Here is a 19,453-nt window from a genome sequence, read left to right as displayed (position 1 = left end):
TTTAAAATAATACACATTGGTAGTAATTTAAGTTTGTTTAATATATAGAAATTGATAGGCAAGCAAATAGCATATTCGGTGTCGTGGATGCTATAGAATTCACCGTATATAACGAGTTCCTACTATGATCTATGTGACTACTATTCTAAACGGTGTTTATTCAAATTTCAAATAAAATGAAGGTAAATTTTTTTACCTTGTTGAAAGTGTTACTGTCTGCAAATGAGTTAAATCCGAAACCGCAAAGTAGTTTATTTCTATTAATTTTTCAATACTGTTGTAGTATATTGGTTTATACTTAAATAACTTTGCTTAGTAAGAGCCTTTGGTTTATATAATTAATAAATATATAATTGGTTTTAATTTAGATGTTGGCGTCCGAAATGAAAAAGCTCAGCCTGAAGCTGAAATTATACTGGCGGAAGTGTTGCCAGATTGTGTAGAATACATAATCTTCAAAATTGCATAGTTGATGGTACGATACTTGAAAGAAATTGCTAATGCTGTTAAAAACAAAATACTAATATTTACCACATAATTTTCCAAAATACTTTTTAAGTTTTAAAACGCTCGACTACACGCCATGTAAATCGGATTAGTAATTTTATTTTCTGTAATGATATTTTGAAGAGATTTTATTTTATTTAAAAATATGTTGATTTAATGATAAAAATGAAATACTCGCAAATATATTATTGCTCATTTCGCACGTTTTCTAAAACTCTTTGTTTTCAGTTTTTAGACGACATCATTTAATCCTAAATGGAGAATTAATACGTATTTCGCGGCCCGCGGCATCCGAGTGGAAATGGTTAAACCGATTGAAATTTTGAACAACTTTGGAATAAATTGAAAGTATTTGATGAGTTATTTGGAACAATCCATTGTTCTAAGTGATAATGTTGTTAGAAGGCAATCAATTGATTATCCTGAGGTATATTTCTATTTATTTTTGGTCACTCTTTGAAAGCAACCCTACGGTCGCATTTGAAATTGTGAGATTGCAGCAATGCCCCCAAAGGCTATTTTCGCTTGGAAACATATTACATACCATCTATATTTTCTATTACTGATTGATATAGGGCTGACGCTACTCGTTTGCCGAACCTTCGTCATAGGTCATAGCTTGAAATCCCACTTTAAAAATAATAGTTAATAAGCTTATTATTTATAGTTTCCATTATTTTTTAATAATTTTCTAATCATCCCTAAAGCTATGAGAAATTTCATTTATCAGTTTGCTTTAATCTGGTAATATACTATATAATAGTATTATTTTACTTCAGGTAAAATTTCTTAAGACATTGGAATAAATTACAAAAGCACTAATAAACTTATTACTAAGGTTTCCATAAGTCTCGGTTTGGCTGGAACAGTCCCGAATTTCCACCTTGTATCCCGGGTTTTTCTAAAAGAATAACTTGTCCCGGATTAAGATTTTTTGTCAAAATTACAACTATCCATCAAATATCTGAAAATGTTATGTACAACTAGTATGCTTATATGAAAAAGGCGGATTAAAATAGCCTCTCACATTCCTAATTTTGAACTTTCATTTTCAATTTTACGAAAAATTATGAAAATGAACTTTTTGACTGTCTGGAATATGTGCTAATTATTTTTAAATAATTATGAAGAAATTTGGACAAAATTTTAAGTTTGAAAAAAACATATAGATTCAAAAATATAAGATGAATTATTACATACGATCAAATAATAAAGTTCAGTCAGTAACTCTGGTTTAAAAACTAATTTAAAAGAGATTGATTTTGATTGCATTCTTAAATAGTATTTGTTATTTTGAAATACCCTCCACCCTCGTCCCGGTTTTGACTTGAAAAAATATGGTCACCTTATTATTACTTATAGTTACCATATTTTTGTAAAAGATTTCTCAAGATTTCAGATAATGTCTCAACTAGGGCAATTTAAGGAATGACTTTGTTCTGCTTGTAGTATAATGGAATTATTATTATAAAAAAGATATAGACATATTAAAAAAAATATTATATCTATTTAATATGGTAATAGTAGTTTTTGTATTATTTTATTTTTAACACAAAAGTATACCATGTTGTATGAAATTCGATAAAAATATCGCTTTTTCACCAGATCAGCGCCAAGTCTATAAAACCTTTTGCGCTTTCAAAGTACTAAAGGTCACTGCGACCGAATAAAGTTGTTTGAACTCCTCTGTGATATTGGGATATAATTTTTGATTACTTTACTTTTACAAAATGAATTTCGAGATTTCAGCAAATATGAATTTACTTTTGGACATTCGTAGGTGTTTAATCAATTGGTGTCTGGCAATAAAGTTCAAGGTTCAACAAATATAAAATAAAATAGGACGAATAAAATAATAAAAAGCAAATATAGAAATGTAATTTGAATTTAAATTAACTTGTTCGAAGATTGAATTATTATATTGGATCGCATTACAGGTTATCTTCTTACTTCTCTCTTATCATTATCTTTTATATAAAAATATAATATGGAAATTTATTTAAATCCGACAACTCTTATTAATTATTAATATTCATTCTGAATGAAAAAAATCTGTACAAAACATAAGAATTGATTTTTATTTCTATCATGGTCAATTATTTACTAAAATTAGTGATAATGTGACCAATCGGTTCTAAAATATTGTGAAGATTAACATTTTTTCAATTCATATTAATGAATTCATGAGATAGAGATATTTTTAAACAAAAACTGAAACACCGTGATGACGCATAATGTAGAATATAAGTAAATATATAAACATAATAAATTATTTGAACATTTGTATCATATCAATAAAATAATAGAAACTAATTCAATTGTATGAATAATCAATTTAGTCTACAATCTACATTCAATTCCAAGTCGTAACTACTATAATTAGTTTGATTCATGTTATGTTTTTGAAATATTGCTATAAAATAATAACAAAATTGATAATTTATATAAATATAAACACGTATAATGATTTTAAAAATACCAGATTAGTTATTTTAAACAAACGGCCTCGTAAGCATTCTTTTATTTCCAAGGAGTAAATGAAATAAGAATTTTAAATGATAAGAAAATTTCGGCAAAGAGCTTTATAATATTAACATTATTATAAATTTTCTAATTAATTGAAAACATATTTCCATCTCTATTTTGAAGTGGAAACCTGATGTTCTTATACTTTTCAATGATTTTTTTTAATTCGATCTTGAACAGACATTTCACATTTATCAATATTAGACTTTTTTATTCATATGCGGTTTATTGAAGTGTCCGAAGAAGTCGAAATAGGAAATACGATAAGTTATTGGGCCGAAAGCACACAAAATATTCAAATACATTTCCTATAAATGCACGTCTATATAAGCCCAGATATCAGATATAAGTATTTGCTCAAAAGAAAATATTCAAGAGAAAATATCAAAAGCAACCGTGGAAAGTAAATAAAATAAAATATATTGGTTGTCGAGTTTATCTCAAAAGACTGATTTCAATAAAGACTCGTGAGATCGATGGAAGTTGTATTCTGGTATAAATATACATACTAAAAAAAGATCTTTAATAAATTATCCTTAAATGTGATTATTAAGCTATGTTCCTGCAAGCCACAATGTAAAGGTAATGAAGTAAAATCACGTTTGCAATCTATGAATTGATTTCTGAATTTATAAAAAAGCAGAAAACAAGTAGTCTAATAACTTTTGTTGTTATTTTGTTAGTTTAGATTAGCTGGGAGAGAAGTAAATTATATAGTAATTTAAATATTTATCTGCGGGAAAATTTTGAGATGCTGTCCTTAAATACGATGGATCAGTCCATCTCCAGCTGGTAATTAACAAAGTAACAGTTATTATTAAAACAAATCAAACAAAAAAACTTATTTTTGATTCTTTAAAAGCAATGCGGTCTACAAATCGTGTTAACGTAGGGCGCTGACTCAATGCAATAATGGAAACTTGTTCGAACAAACATACTTCATCCTTCTCCTTTGGACCCTATCTCAATATCAGTATAGTTTATCTGTTATGGCAACCGTACCCAGTCTCCTCTACCAATGTAACAAAATATTTGCATAAGAATATACATTTTTTAACAAAATTTAAAAAATGAACATTTTCTACATCATATTAACTTCTAGCACAACATATTTAACTTTCTTTTGATATAATAATAAAAACAATTACTGACATCAAGTTAAAATTAGTTGTAAAACAAATTACAAGTATTTCATTATTTATCTCAGGAAAGGAATAATAAATAATCCTTTTCCGGCTAAAAAGTAAAATCTCTAAACTCTTTAAAACTTCTAAATAATATTAATTATCAACGACTAATGCAAAACAAGTTATAATTTCGATGAAATAAATTAAATATTTCATATTTTTTACATTTAAATTTTTATATTTTTTATATTATATATTTCGGTCAGAAATATATACCTAACTTATTTTTTCAAATTTTTGAAAAGTTAAGTGAAGTTTTGAAAAGTTAACTTTTTATGGGATGGAAAATTTGGACAAAATCAGTAAATTAGCATTATTTAGTAAAAAACGATGTCATAAAACGATGTCATAAAATCGAACAAAATCATATCCAAGTTTTGGTATGTAAACTATGCATATTTATTGAGCTGGATGCAAATTAGAAGAGATTATGCATCATTTTATATTTTATATAACAAAGTACATATGCTTTTCTTAACATATTTACCTTGAAGAAATAAGAGCATAATCAGAGTTTATGTTGCAACAGATTCTCCTATTCCAGGATATATTAAAACTTTTCCTGCATCCATAAACGTAAAAAATAAACCCTTCTGACATTAACTCAACATTACGAAAGTTCTGAAACAACTTACAAGCTATTCATCATAAAGTCTTGTAATGAATAATAATCCTTCTTCGACTACATAAGAAAGAGCAATGTTGAAAATGGAAAATGTTATATCATCTTGTTGTTTAATTACTTTAAAACTTGTGATTCCAAATAACATTACGCGTTGTGTTTTGAACATAGGGGCTGAAACTTTGTAAATACTGCCACTCGAGAGTTGATGATAATTCAGCTCACGTCTATTTTTTGTTATTTTGATCTCGACATTTGCGGCTGCTAAAAGCAGCATTAACTTTTCCATAACTTTTAATAACGCCCAAAGAGTGCTTTACAGGTTGCATACGATATTAACTTGTCGCGACGGGATGTTGGAAAATATTTTCTCAAGGTAAAGGTAAATTTTCAAGCGATTTTTCTTTGCTTCTGGCAAAGCATTCAAGTTTAATCGTACTTCAATTCCATGACTACGCTTGTAAATAAATGTGTAGTAAAGTACATAAAAGTTTGCTGCTAATATTTTTTTTAATATTATTATTTTACTAGTTTTTAACCATACGTGATGAATTGTGAAAAGTCACCAATAGTAGTTTAATATTGAAACAAAAATCAATATTCATTTATAACTATTAAATATTTTTTATTGAGCCTATTTTTTATTTTTTACTACTTGATTTTTTTTAAAAAAAAAGTTAATTTAATAAAAGATGTATTTTTTCGAACCAAATTTAATAGTTTTTTTGAAAATAACATGATTTTAACAAAAAATAAATATGGATGAGAGTAACAATACCCTAAGATTGTTTTAACCTCTGTTAATACTAATTTATTGCAACAAATAGTCGCAAATAGTTTATAAAGCTTTAGAATTATTTTACATTGACCGTTTAATAGTATTCATAATTTATGGTAAAACTAATATAATCTTAAGAAACTATTTTTATAAAATATAGTAAAAACTCTTTTATTAAAAGAAATAAATTTTCTTATTCGTATTACATAATAAATACAAAATTTCTATCTAATTAATGCGGTTATTAACCCTCCGTCGGTGAGCGTGGTCTGGCCAGACTTTTTTCGACATCAATTAAAAAAATAAAATATTTCTAGTAATTCTATCGACTTGAAATTTCTTGACTTTTCCTAAAATTTCATTAGCTGTCGATCAATGAAAAAATCAGGACGAAAAAATGTACAGAAGGATAATTATAAGGATATTAACTTTTTTATACTTCGAACGGTCGGAAAGGTCTGTCTAGACCACCCATACATTTTGTATGAAATATACGCTTTTTGATATATGTAAACCAGTATTTTGTCCTTTTTCATGGTATTTTCTATTCAAACTGCGTTGTATATATTCTTTGCTATGTGTTGTAACATAAATGTTAGTATTTTCATGACGAGAGTTCCTGGAAAACCTATCAAACTTATTGGTAATCACAAACAATGAAAATCGGATGAGTAATGAGCACATTATCAACAATTTTTCTACCCGTAGTACTGCATTCGAAATTTTTTTTGGCAAACCTGTAGTGAAATTATATTTTCAACTTGAATTTTACAGCTTATTTCAAAGGCGACGCACCTCATTTCGTTTTCATTTGAATTTCACATTCATTTTGAAGGAGCCGAAAAAGAATAAATATTGTTTTTCATTGATATAAAACAGACAAATAAAAATAATAAAAAAGCAACATTTTTTTTATATTCTTTGATTTTTTTTTATATAATATAATATATATTTTTTTATTATAAGCAAGCTCAACACATGCAAAAGACGGCACGAAATAGAAAAAATCAAAACTATAAATATTTACTACTAATAATCGTTAACATATAAGACATCAAAAACTCATTTATCCCATATAAATGCATGTAAAATGAATGGTGGTCCAGCCAGACCTTTCCGACCGTTCGAAGGTGAAAAAATATCCGACCGACGGAGGGTTAAATAAGATCATTCGAACTGTAAGAAAACTTATAGTTCTTGCTCGAATTTAAAAAACTGAAAATCAAAGCTATTACTAAAAAATGAAAATGAAATTTAGAAAACTAAATTAAAATTTTGATATTCCTTTTCAGAAATATTGTACAGATGTGATGAAAGTGTAAGTTTAATTGTAGAAAATCATTGTAATTGCATGACTAGCAAAAACTTATCTTCTAACAAAAAGGACTACTTTAATTAAGGTTCCTAATGCGTGAAATGCAAACTCACTCTGAATAACGTATCTAGAAATTAAATTAGTACTTAGTTATTTACTAAAATCCTAATTGATCGTTCACAAAATTCTCTAAAATATTCCAAGGTTGAATGTAATTTTCTTCCAAATTCAGTTTATTACAATTGCGAATAAGACGATCGGAAAATTCGTTTTTACATTTCCAACTGTTAATAACTTTACGTTAATTATAAGAATAAAATAATCAAAGATGACAGTATGAAGATTTATGTATTTATTTAATAATTCCCAAGCAAGCAAAAATCAATAAGGATAAATATTATTTCAGGCTCTTGACAATCAAAAATATAAGGACTTGTATATAAAATTGAAATAGAATAAAGCAAAAAAATGAAAATAGAAAAATTTAAAAGCAGAAAACCAAGCACAATATAAATTCTATTTTATTACTTTTATTGGTCTATGTCTGTAAAGTATATTAAGTAAATTATTTTGAACACAGCTTTCAATCTAAAGAAAAGGATAAAAATAATCGTTAGGAAAAGAAATATATATTAAAAACTAGAGCAGCAAGGAACAGAAAGCATTATCTCCAGACCATTTTACATGTGAGAAAAAACCACCTGTGAATCTGCTGGATAACGTACATAATTTATGTCTTAGAATAAAATGAAAAAATACATCATCCTTATCATTTTTCGGCCGTAAAACCTATAAAAAATATCGATTCGGGTCATATACAAGAAAAAGCAATAAAGCAAACAAGATAGGGCTATTTGCTTGAGATTTTCTCGCCCCAATAAAAACATTCGACTATTTTATATGAAAACTTTTATAGTTGCCGAGCATAATACTTTGTACAACAAGCAACGTGAAATCGTGCAATAAAATAAGCAATTTTACAGTCTACTTGCGTTCTTCTTAATTTTCATGATAGTCGTTAAATTTTTACGTATTTTGTTTTTTACTGCAATGTTGAAGACAATTGTGGCATGAATTGCACTGCTCACAATAAAGCTTGTCTATAAGAGAAAAACATGAAGGTTCATTGTAAACCAAAAGTCTAGACGTCTACGAAAAATAGGTACGGGATATGATATGAATAAGGCGGCATCAGCGACGCAAGCACATTTGGAGAGCTTACAGAAACATTGGGAAAGAGTTTTCTCATTTTTAGTATATTTGAAGCAATGGGTGAAACATATAAATATTTGTTAACACAAAAAGTTTTAATATATCCCTCTTTAGGATTTTTATGTTCTCCACACGCATTACTGTTTTGAAAATCATTTATATTTTAATTTTCTACAAATAAAATTTTAATTTGAAATAATGCAATTTTGTACTACAGCAATTTTCACTACCATATCTGAGACTACTGTTGTCAGAACTAGATAAAAGCTAGATATATTTTATTATTTTTTTGTTATTTTTTTACTCGTGTTAAATATTCATATTAACAGTAGCGCCATCTAGTTCTTTACTATGTACTAAGTGAATATTTTTTAGGTTTTATATATTGGTACCATTGTAAAATTATCCTAGATTCTTTTTATATCCGTTTTTAGGATTCATTCTGATTTGAGCCTTGTGAGAATAAAGTAGTAAGTTTGATAGTAAATATGTGTTTCCTTTTTTAAGTGTTTGATATTTCCTAAACCTTTTACATTGGTCCTTACCGACGGTGTTAAAATAAAAATAATCAGTGCCAAACTACAGTCCACATACCAGAAGAGAAAGGAGCTTTTCGCTATCATAAACAAAAACACACAGGCCGATTGCAGCAACTACCAAGAGGACGACGCAGAGATTGGATAGCAAAACCACGAGGTATTTATAAACCATCTTGAGCATTTTTAAAACTTATGTATGTTTAATAATAGCGTAGGGGATAGGTAAAACAATACTCGGGTTATATAGCATTCATAACACGTGGTCATAATTCGGGTATATAGCACAGAATCAATTAATAGAGTACATTCAAGGTGATATTTATTTGGTTAGTTTTAATAGCAACCAATTGAAAATATTGGACGAAGTCTCTTACATTTATATATAACATAAAAAGTGATATTTTGGGTCAGTTTATTGGCGGCCAGCAAAAATAGCACGAAGAAGCTAATTTAACAAAATGGAGGTCGAAGCTTTGATGATTCAAAGGGCGGAATGCAAATCCTTAATGCTTATGATTCAAAAATATGTAATGAATTTCAAAACCGGTGATAATGTTATAGGGCTAGTACATCGTAAAGAAAAATTAATAGATAATTTTAAACATCTTGAGAAAAACAACAAGAAACTAAATACGTTACAGCCAGGGCAACATGCCGAGGAATACGAAATTTTATTCAATTTACACTTTGACATTTTGGCGAGCATAGAAGAGCACTTAGGGACCACAGCAATTAAAGAAGAAAAGAGTACAAAAATGACGAATAATATTAAGTTACCAGATGTTGTACTACCTAAGTTCAACGGAGACTACATCATGTGGAATGAATTTAAGGATATCTATGAATCCTTGATCCATAGTAACGACAGCCTTTCGAATGTACAGAAATTGCATTACTTAAAAGGGACTCTTGTACCACCAGCATCCAACCTAATCAGCAATCTATCAATGACTAATAATAACTACTCCATAGCGTATGACATATTGCTTCAAAGATACAACAATAAATTTGTTATAATAAATTCGCATCTACAAGCATTGCAAGATATACCTCAATGCACCAAAGGTTCGTACGAGAATTTGAGGACATTTTTAAACCAGGCACGGCAGCAAACACAGGCATTAGCTACAATCCATGAAGACACTAAGCACTGGGATTTGATGATCATATTCAATTTATGCAGCAAATTGGATCACGGAACGAGATTAGCTTGGGGTTTGGCTCGAGAAATGGGTGAACTGCCATCACTATTCCAATTCTACACCTTTTTAGAGAACCGGGCAAGTGCTTTGGAAACTGCAGCTAAATCAAGTAACACTGAAAGTACTGGAAGCAAAAACAAAATCATTAATGTTGTCACTCAAAAACCGAACAAATCAAAAATATGTGTCTTTTGTCATCAAAATCATCTTTTATATTCATGTTTTAAATTTAAAAGGAACAGCCTAGCAAAGAAAAAAGACTTCCTGAAGAGCTCAAATTATTGTGAACGATGCCTGGAACCAGCACATCCATTGAAGCCATGTAAATACAAATTACCGTGCAAAATTTGTGACAGGGATCACCATACATCGTTACACGTGGAACAAGCAGCTGAGACTCCGGAGAAGGAAAGCACTGCCAGTGTTATGTTTTCGCAGCAAGACAACACAACTAGTGTACTGCTAGCTACAATTGCAATTTCGGTTATGGATGCACAAAATAGAACACACATTGTACGGGCTCTGCTAGACAGCGGATCACAAGTAAATTTAATAACGAGGGATCTAGCGGACAAATTAGCTCTACCTTTGAAAGGTAATCTAAATACATTAAAGGTACTACAAGGAGGATCATTAACTAGTTATAACACTATGGCAGTAGAAATTAAATCCAATATATCTGCATTTTCAAGAAGGATCAACTGCATAGTAATGGAAAACATAACAAGTGATCTACCGACATCGAAAATAAATATTGAAAATTGGAAAATTCCCAAAGGAGTGCTTTTAGCTGATCCAATGTTTGCAAGTCCTGGTCCAATTCAAATGTTAATTGGAGCCGAACTATTCTTTGAAATTTTGCAGAAAGATGTAATTAGATTAGGACACAACTTACCAATTTTAAGAAACAGCTTGTTTGGATGGGTACTATCTGGTGCATACAAGGAACAAACAAATTCAAATTATGTTGGATTTGTATCAAATGTACAACTGCATGAAGCCATCACCAAGTTCTGGAATTTGGAAGAAGTGTTAGAACCAACAATCCATGGGTCAGAGAAGGTATGTGAAGAATACTTCTCAAAGACTGTCAATCGTACAAAAAGTGGGAGATACATAGTGTCATTGCCATTTAAACAGGACAAAAAAAATGAATTAGGAGATTCTTTACAGATCGCAACATCTCGCCTTTTAAACCTAGAAAAACGGTTTAAAAGAAATGAAGACTTAAAAATAGCCTATTCAGAATTTATGAACGAATATTTAAAATTAGGACATGCAGTACCGGTACCAATAGCAGAACTTAATAATCCACATTATTATTTGCCACACCACCCAGTTATTAAGCAATGGGGCTCAACAAAGTTACGAGTTGTTTTTGATGCTGCTGCAAAAAGTTCAACGGGGGTTTCACTGAATGATACACTGCATACTGGACCAAAACTGCAGCAAGAACTATTATCTATTTTAATCAGATTTCGCTGTTGGAAGCACGTTTTTATAAGCGATATTGTAAAGATGTACAGACAAATAAAAATGGAAAAGAGCGATCAAGATTTTCAAAGAATTGTATGGAGGAAGTCACCACAGGAGGATATACAACATTACAAACTCACTACGGTCACGTATGGTACTTCATCAGCTCCATACCTAGCAATTCGCTGTTTAAACCAACTAGCAGAAGATGAAAATCTACCAATAGCAGCCGAAACTGTGAAGAAAGATTGTTATGTTGACGATGTCATAAGTGGGGCCAACACAAAGCTAGAGGTACTCGATAAGGCAAAGCAACTTACAGAACTACTAAGCAGAGGCGGTTTCACTCTCCACAAATGGGCCAGCAACTGCAAAGAATTACTTGAAATGCTCTCACAACAGAAAGGAGAATGCAATGAGACATTCTTTTCAGACGGTTTAGGGGTTGTTAAAGCTCTTGGCTTAATATGGAAGCCAGATGAAGATGTATTTAAAATAACAACACCAGAACAATTGTCATCAGTTTATACTAAAAGAAATATTTTATCATCCATTGCACAAATATTCGATCCATTGGGATTAATTGCACCCATTGTGGTGAGAGCTAAAATGATAATGCAAAATATTTGGAAAGAAAAGACAGAATGGGACGATAAGGTCTCTACAGAAGTCGTTGAACAATGGAAATCATTTCATCAAGAATTACCTATATTAAATGAACTATATATTCCAAGATATATTTTGAATATAAAAGGAGAGTTAAAAGATTTACAGTGCCATGGGTTTGCGGATGCTTCGATGGCAGCATATGGGGCATGTATATATGTGAGAAGTACGTACCCTGATAAGACTCTTGTGAATTTACTATGTGCTAAATCTAAGGTAGCACCAATCAAAAACAGCACTTTACCACGACTAGAATTATGCGCAGCAGTGTTATTAGCAAGACTCTATAAACATGTATGTGATGTAATAAACATTAAATTCACTAGCTCGCATCTATGGAGTGACTCTACAATAGTGCTGGCATGGTTAAACACCGACAGCAGCAGCTTGAAAATGTTCGTAGGAAACAGGGTGGCTGAAATCCAAGAGATCACATCAGGAGCAAAGTGGAATCAAGTGGCATCTCCAGATAATCCGGCAGATTTAGTATCTAGAGGAATGACGGTTCAGGAGATCACACAATCCAAATTATGGTGGAATGGGCCCTCATGGCTCTCACCACAAGATAGTAATTGGCCAGTAACGGAAGTAGTAAAAACATCTCCAATTCCAGAGCAAAAGGCAGTACTTCACATTAATACATGCACAACTAACCCAGAATTTGCAACAATATACACAAAATTTTCTAAATTTCATAAACTAATGCGTGTTGTAGCTTATTGCCTCAGAATAAGAAAGAAATATAAAAGACTGCGTTCCCTGGATAATATTACAGCACTAACTGTTGCAGAGTTAGAAAACGCTCAGCAGATAATAATTAGAGAAACACAACAAGAAGTTTACAGGAGCGTCGTTGAAGAACTAAGGAGCAAGGGTAGCTCAGAGTTTAAGACAGCTCAAGAGCTGAAACCATTAAATCCATTTGTTGATGCGGAAGGACTTCTGCGAGTAGGTGGTAGATTGGAGAACTCACAGTTACCATACTCGCAAAAACATCCAATAATTCTTCCAAGGAGACATTACATAACACGACTGCTGTTGCGACAGGAGCATGTAAGATTATTACATGCTGGTACTCAAGCCATCTTGATTAACATACGGCAAAAATACTGGCCTATAAATGGAAGAAACATCATCAAAGGAATAATCAAAGAGTGCACAATATGTAGGCGCTTTCAAGCAGCACAAAGTCAACAGCTAATGGGATCGTTACCTGTTGATCGAGTGACAAGTAAAAGACCGTTTCTTGCTGTAGGTGTGGATTATGCTGGTCCCATTGAGTTGAGAGCAAGCCGACTGCGCAAAGCACCAAGAATAAAAGCATACATAGTGGTATACATTTGCATGTCCACTAAAGCAGTACACTTGGACTTAGTCACGGAATTATCAACTGCAGCCTTTTTGGATTCATTGAAACGCTTCGTGTCACGAAGAGGTGTGTGCCAAACCATATACAGTGATAATGGAACCAACTTCGTAGGCGCCAGTAATGAATTAGATAGACTCTATAAGTATTTTAAAAATAATATTAATAAGAAAGAACTCATTGAGAGTGTGTCAACCATTGGAATAACATGGAAATTTATACCGTCACATGCACCCCATTTTGGAGGACTATGGGAACGGAACATTAGAACAATGAAGCATCATTTAAATAGGGTTATTGGTTCAACCTGTTTAACTTATGAAGACTATTTAACTTTCTTGAATCAAGTAGAAGCCATAATGAATTCAAGACCCATTATCCCATTAAATGATGATAGCACCGATTCTGTGTTTTTAACCCCTAGTCACTTTCTTATAGGTGATATTATGACTGCTATTCCTGAACCCGTAGTAGATAGTACTGCCCTAAAAAATAAATTAAACATACATAGACAGCTAAATGCGATGAGAGATAGGTTTTGGACCAGAAGCGGGCAAAATGGACAGCATCCTTGGACAACCTAGCAGTTGATATGGTAGTCCTAATAAAAGAGGACCATGTCGCACCATTACACTGGCCAGCAGGTCGGATAGTCAGCGTCACGAAGGGCAAAGATGGCAAGGTTCGAGTGGCCACTGTCAAAACCACTCAAGGATTATATGTGCGACCTATTGTGAAATTGATACCTTTAATTGATATAGACAATAATTAAGTGTGTGAATTTAGCTTAGAAATGAAATGAGATATTTAAGACTAATTTTTTTTAAAACCAATAAATAAATTTAACATTAGAATTAGGTTAAGTTTACTCAGTATTGAGGTTTAGTAAATTGTGTCAATATGATAAAATATAAAATTCATATTATACTTAACTGTCAAATGAAATACCTAGCACTAAGTTTGTATATATATCTTAGTCTAAATGAATGTAACTAAAAATGTCTTATTATTATTTGCTTGTGACATTGTATAACTTGACATGTAACATGTAACATAATGTCATTCTTTGCGCCCGCAGGATGTTAAATATTCATATTAACAGTAGCGCCATCTAGTTCTTTACTATGTACTAAGTGAATATTTTTTAGGTTTTATATATTGGTACCATTGTAAAATTATCCTAGATTCTTTTTATATCCGTTTTTAGGATTCATTCTGATTTGAGCCTTGTGAGAATAAAGTAGTAAGTTTGATAGTAAATATGTGTTTCCTTTTTTAAGTGTTTGATATTTCCTAAACCATTTACAACTCGTTTAGTATGAAACTAACAAGCATTAAACTATTTTGCACACAAACATTTAATGAAACTTGCCAAGACTTTTATAAAGAACGGCCTTTCAAAGTCTATTTATTTCGAAAATTTTTAATTTACAGTTTAAGAAATAGTCTTAATACTCGAAATCTTGGGGCAATCGTTTCATTATTTTTGATTATGGTCCTAGAAATAGAGAGGTAAAGTCACCGCAAAATGCCACATCTTTACTATTATAGCTCTAGGTTGTACTAATAATTCTTAACGACATGTAATTTTTTTTATCATAGATACAAACGATTTTGTAATACCGATTCGGCTAGACGTTAAGTTCTGGGACACACTATGAATATGTAATAAAGATTAATTTTGAAAATAAGAACACTGTACACTCTTATGTCCATCACTTTATTATAGAATACATCCGTTTTCAAATTGATATTTGTTTCATTGCCAGTACAAAAAATAACTAATAATATTAAAACAAATTCTAAACTAGTGGTGTGTATGGCATCGTGCCTTAAGGCAAATTTCTGGTACTTCCCGTACCCTAACAAAATGTTCGAGGAATATTATATGTTTTCAAATGAATTTTTATAAATACTGTAATATTTTCTAATATTTATAAGAATTATATAAAATGAATTGCAAAGTTGAAAATATTTGTTAAAAGTATATTAGAAACTTAAGTCAGAATGACAAAATCTGAATTATATTCGATATACAAAAAAAATATTTAAAAAAAATTGAAATAAATTTTTTTTCCAAAAGCAATTATTTAGTTAAAATAAGCAGAAAGTTATCTGAATCATTCAAATTGGACGCTTAGTTCTCTCAGAAACAGCCATTTTTAGCACATTTAGCTCTGTATCTCCAAAACGGCTGGACCTGCCTTTGCTAAAAACTAATCACCTCTTCTCTCAATCATTTCAAATTGAATGTTTTTTGGATCATTCAAATCGGATGCTCGGAACTCTCAAAAACTCGATTTCTATTTTCTGCATTCTTTGCTCCGTATCTACGAAACGGCTGGACCTGCCTTTGCTAAAAACTAATCAGCACATCTCCCTATCAATAGGAATTAAATGTATTTTGAACCATTCAAATCGGTTGATCCGTGCGCCCGAAAACGCGACGACAAAGTGGACGACAAATACACACACACATCCATTTTTTCTTAGGTATGCCAAAATGTTCAGAAACCTTCAAAACATGAAGAAATGTAAAAATTTTCATTTTCGATTTTTGGACGGTTACAATAACTTATCCTACGGTAAGTTAATAATTAATTAATTTCAGGTACAGTTTTGAAGGTACGAGTCAAAAAGTGTAAAAACGCCAATTCAGGTTGTTAGAGAACGAAGCATCCGATTTGAATGATTCAAAAACCAATTCATTTGGTCATTAAAGGAAACATGGAAAGTAGGTCCATCGGTTTTGGAGATCCAATAAAAAAACGTTTTAAGAATGATCACTAGGCAGAGGCACATCAAATCATCAGATGTTTTATAGAGATTTTAATAATAAGTAAAATTTTTGTTCACATTTTTAAAGATTTATTAGATACTCCAATATTTATAATGTTTAACCGTTAGACTGCGATGCGGCGCTTACACGCTTCGATAATTGATCTATGTAATTTAACGTTTAATAATATTCGGCTTATGGAATTTAATATTTCTCAACTAGGAAACTATATTTTCTCGCATTCTTAGGTGTAGTACTGCTCCACCACTGTTTATATTTCAAAAAGCAACGTACAATTTTCAGTTTTAACAAAATAATTTTTTTCTAAACCCATAGCTAGACTTCCAATAATTCCTTCTCCTATAGACGTTCATAATAATAGCACTTCACACATAATTTGAAGTTCCCCAAAGGAGTCTGACGTTTGCGGCATCTAGACATCCGGTCTGCTGCACTCGCGGCATATTTATTAAACGGCGCTCTTTCTAAATATAAACAGAACGGAGAGTGTGTCGTCCCGCGCGGTAAAATGCTGTCATCTGTCGCGTCACCAGATCAAAACGTAAGAGAATATGAAGAAGATTGATTGAGTAATTTCAATTAGTTTGGGAACAAAATTTATTATTTTTCTTGAGTTAAGTAACTCATTTGTTGCGGTGCTTTTGAATTAACTTGTTTTTTAAATAATTAGTAACATTTTTGTAAGTATCAGCATCTAAGTAAAAACCAATATTGGGCTCAAAATGGTTCAAAGAAATAGCATACGTTTCGACTATTTATTTGACTCAAATTCAGTATCATGCATGCAAATAATTTAAATAAATATAGTAATAAACAACAGAAAGCAATTATTGAAACTAACTTTGATAAAGGTTTTGTTAAGACTTGAAACACACCTTACTGCTGCCTTTGCCGTTATCACTTTAAAGATTATTAATTACTACACTTTTAAAAATTGGTGTGCAATTATTAGAAGATGAAAAGAGGGCAATAGACATAGAAATATAAAAAGTTTATTAAAATAATTGAGTAACTAATACGCGCTAGGCTCAAGATCTGCCTAGTATCGCGATTAAATGAATATTATAAATTTAAAAATATAATATAAAAATCATAATACTACCTGGAGGGGATGGCAGTTTACAATTATACACTAATACTACTATAAAAATTTGGGATTCTTTTATAATCCCACAATTTGGTACAATTTCTTAGAACGGTACATGGGTGTAAAGTAATGTCGCATTAATAATAAAAATATAAAAAGCGGCGTATTTACTTAAGCTATGAAAATATATGTAAAAATTATGTTATTTGCACCTGCATCCTATGCTCATTTAAAGTAAATTTCAATGATCAAAAATATTTAAAAATGAATTCTTAATACTAATAATAATAAAATAATTCAAAAGAATCCTTAACAGGTTTTATAAACATTTTTGTAAGCAATTATATTATAATTGATCACCAACAAGTTTATCGTACTATAGCATCAAATAGATACTAAACCTTTAGTATAGTGGCATGAACATCAGTATTATTTATTCTACATGCCTGCAATTATAAAGTTTATGTCTTTTGACAAATTATTATTTGAAACAAAGTATTAAAGCGTCTACAAAACAAAATTCTCTAACTCGACTCGACTCGATTTACAATTAGTGACAATTGTTGCATCTATTGCTAACAAATATTCACAAACCATCGACTTTATACAAAACTATTCTCGGATAGGATTTTTTGTTATGTTACAACGTACTCATCGTAGGGTTTTTGCTTTTGTTTCACTATCTGGCAATTATAAATGTGTCTTAGGAAAAAATCGAGTAGTGATACAGGGTTGAGCAAAACTTAAAAGTCCGCGAGTAAAAAGGTCCATTACCGATATTCCGAAAACTAGTAAAATTAAAAAAATGTAATAACAATATTTGAAAGTAGAGAGTAAAAGATATACAAGAAGCTATCACCTTGATTCTTACGGCGTCGCTATCGCTATTCATTCCAACTTTGAAGACAAATATTTCTGACAAAATATCAGATCAATATTATTTTCAAAAATATCTCTTTTAAAAATGCACCCATAAGAATTTATATTTGAATGAATAATGTAGCTATTATTTAGTTGTTAATTGCTTAGTTAGTTGCCCCCTTGGAAAATAAATGGGAGTAAAAAAGACTAGATTACACATTTTTGAAAACAGCAAAATAATACATTTGTACAATGATGAAGCAGCTTGAAATTCTATTGAATATAGTCGGACAATTGTTCGTTTGATATGTGTTATTTCATAATATAATTGCTCAAAATCAAATTGGACCCTTGCGCCCTGACCCACCCTACACTAAATATACCAAAATTTCAAAATACCATAAACTAAATGTAAATCTATCTATTAAATTCTTTGGATCAAACTCTCGTAACTAAATGTACTAATTTTATTTATTTATTTATTTATTTATTTTACAAGCCGTCGGTACAATAATGTTATGATAAGGCTCAAGTCAATATTTTGCAGATTTATTATAATTTAATTAACTATTACCTATTTTATTACTTATTTATTTATTATTTAATTTATTTACTATGGACTTTTTCATATTCAGTTAATTTTATTTATTTTTTTTATTTATTATTTAATTTATTTACTATAAACTCATTTATATTTAGTTAATTTTAATTATTTTTAAATATAACTAATTTGTTGCAAGTATTTTTTTTAATTTAATAAGTATTTTAATAAGCTTACAATTACAATACTCTTACAATATAATTATTTTATTTATTAATTTTAACAAAATTTTAGGTTTTTTTATGATATTTTAACAAACTTAAGTGTTTTATATTATTATTATTATTATCATTATCATTATTATCATTATCATTATTATTATTAAGTATTTTTACAATATAAGTATTTTCTTTTATACATTTTTAGGTAGTTTGATGAAAGAAATATTTTGTTTCACAATTTTTAAGTGTTTTTAAATTATAAGTTTTTTGTTAACTAATTAATAAGTATTTTAACAATAACAATCATATAAAAATAATAATTATAAAAAAAATAATTGTAAGATAATTAAACAATCTCATCCAAGTAGAGGCTTATAAATATTAAAAAACAAAATGCAGGCTAATAAATTCTTTTCAATCCATAAAACAAAATGCAACAAAGTAGGTTTGCGGTACTTTACACGTACCATTGAACTACACTCGTATATAACAAAACAAACTCCAAACAAAACAAAGACGAATGACGAAAACGTGTAGGACGAACGTA

At 30.1% G+C, this 19,453-nt stretch overlaps 1 protein-coding gene across 1 annotated transcript; it reads left to right on the top strand.

The window, feature by feature from the left end:
• The first annotated feature begins 9,144 nt into the window (after positions 1–9,144).
• LOC113373936 lies at positions 9,145–13,980 on the top strand. Its single transcript, XM_026614202.1, has one exon. It carries the CDS (start codon positions 9,145–9,147, stop codon positions 13,978–13,980), a length of 4,836 nt encoding a protein of 1,611 aa, XP_026469987.1.
• Positions 13,981–19,453: the final 5,473 nt, after the last annotated feature.

The sequence above is a fragment of the Ctenocephalides felis genome, unplaced genomic scaffold (assembly GCF_003426905.1).
Source record: "Ctenocephalides felis isolate EL2017-DRISC unplaced genomic scaffold, ASM342690v1 CF-g0.4_SCAFFOLD_01604, whole genome shotgun sequence".
Classification (NCBI taxonomy): domain Eukaryota; kingdom Metazoa; phylum Arthropoda; class Insecta; order Siphonaptera; family Pulicidae; genus Ctenocephalides; species Ctenocephalides felis.
The sequence above is the reverse complement of the archived record's forward strand: the minus strand, read 5'-3'. Positions and strand labels throughout refer to the sequence as shown.

Excerpts from the sequence above, each read along its gene's own strand:
- LOC113373936 (XM_026614202.1), top strand. The coding sequence starts at position 9,145 with ATGGAGGTCGAAGCTTTGATGATTCAAAGGGCGGAATGCAAATCCTTA.